Source organism: Eleginops maclovinus, chromosome 16, assembly GCF_036324505.1.
Source record: "Eleginops maclovinus isolate JMC-PN-2008 ecotype Puerto Natales chromosome 16, JC_Emac_rtc_rv5, whole genome shotgun sequence".
NCBI lineage: Eukaryota > Metazoa > Chordata > Actinopteri > Perciformes > Eleginopidae > Eleginops > Eleginops maclovinus.
The window spans coordinates 19,248,148-19,255,449 of record NC_086364.1 but is presented as its reverse complement, the minus strand read 5'-3'; the positions used below and the strand labels follow the sequence as shown (position 1 = coordinate 19,255,449).

Here is a 7,302-nt window from a genome sequence, read left to right as displayed (position 1 = left end):
TTCACACTGATTTTTTTTTTTAACTCAAAGCCCCAGAAAAAAGTTTGAGAAAAATGCTGTTTACATTTAAACTAGCTACTCATGCTCTCTCTCCACAGCTGTCCCTGCACTTTCCCTTTCTATATGGCTACTTTGTCTCCTCCTCTTGTGTGTGTGTGTGTGTGTGATCAAGTGTGGTTCAGTGATTTTAAAAGAGCTTTAATGTGTAATATCTTTATTAAATCTGTAAAAACCGATGAAAAAGTATTTCATTTTTTCATGTTGCAGACTACTAATTCTGGGTGGTGATAGATTATCAATTTTTGGCCAACGCACTGGAAAAATGGACTATGTGCAAATAAGGGGCGTTGCAATACTGATTACATATTCATATCACACAAATAATATTGTTAAAAAGAAACTTGCATAAAAATGCAAAAATAAACATAAGGAAGGACAGTTTTTCCTAAAATGTTGCATAAATATCACATTATATGGTTTCAAAAGCACAAAAAAGCCTTATTATAGACGTTTCATAATATATAAGTAAATCTTTATCTAATATTTTGTTGTCTTTTCTTTGGAATCGCTGCACGGCTTCAACATGAAATGGTGCCAACACCATTTACAGAGAGTGCACAAACTTTTATAGAGAAAGCAATAAATGTCAAAAGTATTGACGTTTGTCTAAAATCTGTCACAGTAAAAACTGTACAGGTGTTTGAAATATGACTGTCCCAGCCAGAAGACGTGTGTGTGTGTGTGTGTGTGTGTGTGCACATGTAAGCGAGATAAAGAGGAGGAGAGGCTGTGAGTGACAGCTGAATGGACGGAGCACAAATCCTCTGAATAATACATGAGACTTCTGCCAATTCCATCTATTTATCTTTAAATTGTGCGCCACATACACATTCATTTTCTGCAGATCCTCCATTGGAGAAGAGAGAGATGTGTGTACTTTAGCATTTTCCCAGCGCTTATTCCTGCAGCTGAAATCTTTGACAATTGTTCCGGCAAGAACAGACAACTTTATATTAAACTCATCTGTAAGATATTCACCAAGAGGTAGTGGGAAAACAAAAAAGAAAAACATGTCCATCTGTTTGTTTTAATGTCTTTTTGGCTCTGCCTTAAAGCATTTTCACAGCTCAGCGGTCTCCTCTCCACAGTACCCTGAACCAACAGCCTCCCTAACTAAACTACGAGCGACACCAACGGAAGATGGGACCTAAAGAGGGAAGAGGAAGGGTGAGAGGAGGTGTGCGAAAAGGGTGGCAGTGAGGTGAGTTATGGGGCTACACAGGAAAATGCGGAAGGTGGAAGGTGAAACGTGAAGGCGGACAGACAAATATTTGATCATCTCTTTAAGATTTAGGTGAAAAAATAAATTAAGAGATGGGGTAAAAAGGAAGCACCAATGATCTTACGTTACCATCTAAAAGAGATTCATTAGTTTTGTGGCCCCCCCCCCAGCCCCCCCACCAACAGCTGTTTCCCTTCATCAAGAGAAATGGGGGTCAATGTTACCAGGATTGAGCTCAATACACCTTCAGTCCAGCCGGTTATGAAGAGAGCTTTTCCATCAATCAATATGAAAGGAGGATTATATACAATATGTATAGAAAATAATAACTAGTGCCACAAATGTGCTGCCATAAATGGACAAACTGCATCTTCAATTATTGTTTTGAGTCCAGGCTGAACTGAAAATGTACGGATCCCATCGTGAGGTGTTAACTTTCGCACTTTTAAATAGTACCGGTAAATCAGAGAGACAGCTCGGAGCTCTGAAGGCTGTTCCCTGAACTCATCCGACTCCTTAAGTTCACATTATTTGTTGGAGAAGTTGCCCCAAACCACTTACGATATGCTTTTTATTAAACCTCCCCGTTTCCCCCTTTTTGAAAAAAGCCAGAAAGTCAATTTATGAACATGAACATAAATTGAATGTGCCTTCATATGTTAAGGAGTTACAGGTAAAACTACAGTGATATGTGGCAGTCGGGAACAACTTCTCCGTCCAAAACCGACCCTGCTACACACAATGAAACTCTCACAGGGCTCAGGATTCACAGTTCAAAGGCTAAAAGTTCACAGTTCACAGTCAAAGTTTATCAAACCCCGCTCCCACCCCGCGTAACCTAACCCTGTGTCCCCTGCGTTAGCTAGCACTCCCCCTGTATATCTCATCATCCTTCTCTTTGATACTCTGATTGGGCGATATATCTGCGGCCGGCACCTCTCACACCGGCGTGGTCCTGCGGTTGGGGTCCTTGCTGTAGTCTTTAGTGAGCGTGCTGCTCTGGAGGAACTCCCGCTCTGAGTTGAGCAGCCCGCCCATCCCGCTGCCCGGTTTGGTGCCGGCGTTGCCTGCCTCGCGCGGGTTCAGCGTGTACATGGGCATCTCGGAGGCACCGGGCCCAGTGTAGCCGCCTTTCCCCAGCGGTGAGGTGTCGCGGCTGGGGGCTTCGGAAGAGCGAACGCTGGAGCGACGCCGGAAGCGGTAGCGATAAGAAGGGATGCGGCTGAAGGCGGACTTTTTGATGAGCTCGGTGCGGGATTTGGCCCGCTGCTTGCGGTGCTTCTCGATGAACATGTGCACGGCGAGCACGCCCACCATCTCCGCCATGATGAAGGAGAGGGCGCCGAAGTAGAAGGACCAACCGTAGGAGTAGGACTTTTTGCTGTCGCTTTGGCCCGGGTCGCCCGAGTTTGCTGAGATGTAGACAATAATTCCTATGATGTTACTGAGACCTGGGAGGGAAGGACGGAAAGAGAAACATATTAAGAGATGGGAGTTACAACGAGATGAGCGTTACCTAGTCATCAAGACTACACGAAACAGCCTGCGTCATACATTTATTTCCATTCAAATAAAGCACAAATATTGAAGTCAAGCTAGCAGCTCTATGACTTCGGCACAGGAGTGCTAAAGCTAAATGCCAACATACGATGCACATGTTAATACAATATTAGTTTAGTGTGTTGGCAAGGCACATTGTCCAAAATCTACATAAGCCCTGACATGCGACCAAACAAACAAACATTAATAATTATCTTTTTTTTTGATAGTCTGATCTCAATTGGTTCCATTCTGTGTTTATGATGACAATAAACAATTTAAAAATCAGCAAACTTTTATAGAGATTTTGCCAGGTTATTATTATTTTGATTTGTTTTTTGATTGATTGTTTTTTATTGTGACAAATGAATACTTATACAAAGATATCTTGGTAAAAGCTGTTCCCCCCCATCTGTTTTTAAATAGTAAACACATGAATTCAGATGTAGAAAATAGATCACCAGTCTTTTTTTGGGATGATATATTACTAAAAGCTAAGAGATCGTTTATTAATAATATTCACCCAGAGAGGGAAATGAATGCCTGCACAATTATTAATGCCAAGTCATTGAATATCTGAAGAGGTATTTCAGTCTGAACCAAGGTGGTGTATCAGCAGAGAAAGTTAAAGATGCCATAAAGAGTCAGGTAAAGTGAATAAAAACTTGAGAAAAAGCGAAGACTTGAGAGAGATGAGAGGAAAGAGCGACTTCTGTGAGGGAGCGCTTGATGGAAACGCTGAAGAGTCATTGCACACAGCTGCGCACCCTTATTCCATATCATTAGTCCAGAATACAGTGCTCATGCAGTGTGGTGGAACGCACAGAATGGGGACAATTAGCCGGCTGTAATTAAGCAGAATCAGCCCCGCACTATTGTGGTAAATAATTACCAATTTGGCTCCATGAATTCACTACAAAACCCAAAGGGACCCTACACATCCCACTGAACAGCAATTACTGTGCAACCCTTTGTACAGGGGCAAGAGCTTAAGTGTGTGTGTGTGTTTGTGAGAGACCAAGTGTCAGCATGCATGTGACAGATGTGTGTGTGTGTGTGAGAGCATGTATGTGTGTTGACACTCTCACAGTGAATCACAGCGGCTTGTGGTATTCTTGCTGATTGATTAATCAGCTGCTGTGCCCAATCTCCACTCTGAGGCTCCTCACACAGGCACTTCTGTGAGCTTTAGATGCCTAACGGGCTCCTCCACAAATATTTGAGTGCTGCGGCTCCTCTGTTTGGAGTCCACAGTAACTAACACACACTCACACACACACACACACACACACACACACACACACACACACACACACAAGCCCCATTGTCGCTATCTGAATTGCAGCATCCTTGTGTTCGAATTTAGAATTTTAGAAGAGATAAGACATGTTGGCTGGTACTGCAACTAAGATGGCATATACTGTATATGGAGTTTAATAATGACGTCATGGAGAAGAGCTTCAGTGCACTTAAATATTACTGCTTGATGCTGATCATGCAATGTCCTCACACATAAAACCACCTTTATTTTAACGACTACCACCCAAAATCTGCAGTCTACTTTTTATTTGGTAAATATGAATATTTTTATTTTATGTAATCTTATTATTGTATTTTTAGTTTTACTTCTTTTGCGTTATTAAAAAAAGTATTTGATTCATTTTTATCTTTTTATTTTTATTTTAGTCTAAAGTGGGGCAACTATCACAGTACCTCACTTTCCCCAGGAATAATAACACACACAAAAAAGTATTCTGAAAACCACTTCAAAAACAGAGGAAACTCTTACTCTGACACACACACACACACACACACACACACACACACACACACACACACACACACACACACTACAATGCAGTTGAGACTAACCTGCAGAGACGAAGAATATTCCTGCGCTGAGGATGACGTTGTGTCGGCTCCGGTAAAACTCACTGGCGGCCACACAGAGCCCCCCCAGGAACAGCAGCCCCACGCTCATGATGGGGAAGATACTGGAGGCACGCACAGCACCTGTAAAATCAGGTTCATTTATTTTCATCGTTTAATGATGTCATCGCCAGGATGTCAACCTTTTTCTTCAAAATCAAGATGTTTTCTGTGATAAATAGACTATTATATATTACAAAGACATTGATACTGTAATTAAAGTACAAAACAAGAATGTTTACAAGCATTTACTAATATTATTGTGTAGGAAATTGCATTACGGCACATAGGAGGAATACACATCTCGGAATAGCACATGTAATACGGTCCTACAGTAAGTAATGGTTCAATGGAGAAATGACATTAACAATATCGGTAGGAAGATAAAGTAAGAGGGTAAACTAACACACATACAATGGTTCAGCAGTATATAAAAAGTGACAAGATTCTTACACAGATGGATGTGAACAACACTCTTAACACCCTTAAAGCTGAAAGTCACTACATTAACGTCTTAGTCGCTGTTTCATTTCAAATCCACAGTGCCTGAGGGTAGAGCTAAAACGATGAAAAATATGTCACTTTGCTCACACACACACACACACACACACACACACACACACACACACACACACACACACACACACACACACACACACACACACACACACACACACACACACACACACACACACACACACACACACACACACAACCACACACACACACACACACACACTCAAACACACATGGGCCAGTGTGCTGCTACATGCTTGACTGAGTCTGAATCAGGAACATGTTAAAGCATTCAGAGGCCTTGCTTCAGAGAGCGGGAGATGGATGCACAGGGAAATGATGGACAAAAACCAAGACAGATGGAGAGCGCCACTGACACATATGCAAGGCAAAAATAATGACGGGCCGAGATGGAAGCGAGTGTGAAATATTTGTCAGAAGCCCGTATGTGTATATGATGTTAGGACATATGGAGGGATATCTGCAAACAGCTTGCAATGCAGATCTGATCTGTGCTTTATGTTAAGATACTGTGATACATCACAGGTGTATCATTCAAAGGTTTTTCTATCGTGCAAACATCTTTTTCTCATTTCAACCACTCACAAAATCTATACTCAACATTTTAGGTGTCCGTAAGGAGATTAGTTAAAGGACTTATTAGGTAGGGTGATCGGTTTAAGCAGATAATGTTTCTTTAATTCCAATTTTAAGGGCTATTTCAGATTACAAATGGAACCAGTTATAAGTCATTTCTATAAGTTCTATCAACACATTAAGAACATTTTTTTTAATAGCGTTGGGAAATGAAACCAACATTTGTTTTTAATGAGAAGGATTGTCTGGGTATGGTTATCCATCTAAACCTTTTCCTTTTAATACAATTTAAACCACTATTTTATTTTACAACATTTTCTCTTTGGAAATGCAACCAATAATATGTTTGTTTCTTGTGGAGTAATTTTGAGTTCTGTCAATACCTGAAAACATTTTTAGATACAAATATTTTTGCAATGTTGAGGGACTTGTTTGTGTAGGGTTATCAGTTTTTAAACATATGTGTTCCTTTTAATCCAATTTAAACTGCTTTATTATTTGTTAAACTAATTCTACAATGAATAAATGCATCCAGTAATATATTTGTATTTATTTATTTTTCTATACTTTGATTTATGTAATGAATTCTTATTAATTTCTGCATATTAATCTAATGTTTTCTATATAATTCTGAATTTTGACATTCATTAACTGGAGCCTTCAAATAAGCCCAGTTGGTTTCCTGCCTCTTCCTGCACTGTATATCACTTTTTATATTTCAGTTCAATTTAAAGGGGCTTTATTGGCATGACATATGTATGTTTATATTTGTGTATTTTTAAATTGATAAGCCCCGCCCCCCTGGCCCACACCCCTGGGCTGTATGAAATGCCGGTCACTAGGTCCCCGCTCCCCATTGGCTGGCCGGCTCTGAAGCCTGTGATCTAATTGGCCGCCTCTGGGGACGTTGCTCTGTGTTCAGTGGAGCAATGAAAAAGAAGCACAGGCTGAATCCATTTTCCCTTTTTTCGTTGTTGTTGTTGTTGATGCTGTTTTCTCTCTCCGACCATCTTTACCCTCTGTGTTTACGGACAGAAAGAGCCCCCTCCTCTCTGGTTTCTACTAAATCATCCCTCTCTATCTCCCTGGCTGTATTCCTTTTTGTCATTTCTTCCATCATGGCAATATTTTTCCGCCTCATTGTTCTCATGTATTTCCTGATAAACCGTGCCTTTATATCTCCTGGTTTCTCCACTCTTTGTTCCTCGGTAACAAGAGTCTCATCTTACATTTCTCCTTATCAAACCTATAACACTGTGAATGTGAATAATCAGCAGTACACTGCAATCCAGGGAAACACTGTTTCTTTACTCTTGTATCTTCTAAGCAGAATCACACATAAGGAACCTGATTTCTGGAATGAATGAATGAAGCTAACGGGAGCATATCTCAGCCTATGTAATCCCTCAAGACACTCTCTAATCTCACAATATTTTGAT

At 40.6% G+C, this 7,302-nt stretch overlaps 1 protein-coding gene across 1 annotated transcript in view; it reads right to left on the bottom strand.

Annotated features, from left to right (window-relative positions):
• Positions 1-2,221: 2,221 nt before the first annotated feature.
• Positions 2,222-7,302, bottom strand: part of cacng3b (calcium channel, voltage-dependent, gamma subunit 3b) — a 23,108-nt gene continuing 18,027 nt past the window's right edge. Inside the window, exons 5-6 of the mRNA XM_063904295.1 lie at positions 4,694-4,834; positions 2,222-2,733 (exon numbers count right to left, since the gene is read on the bottom strand). Of these exons, the coding sequence (XP_063760365.1) occupies positions 2,222-2,733; positions 4,694-4,834 (653 nt within the window). The remainder of the gene's footprint in view (positions 2,734-4,693; positions 4,835-7,302) is intronic.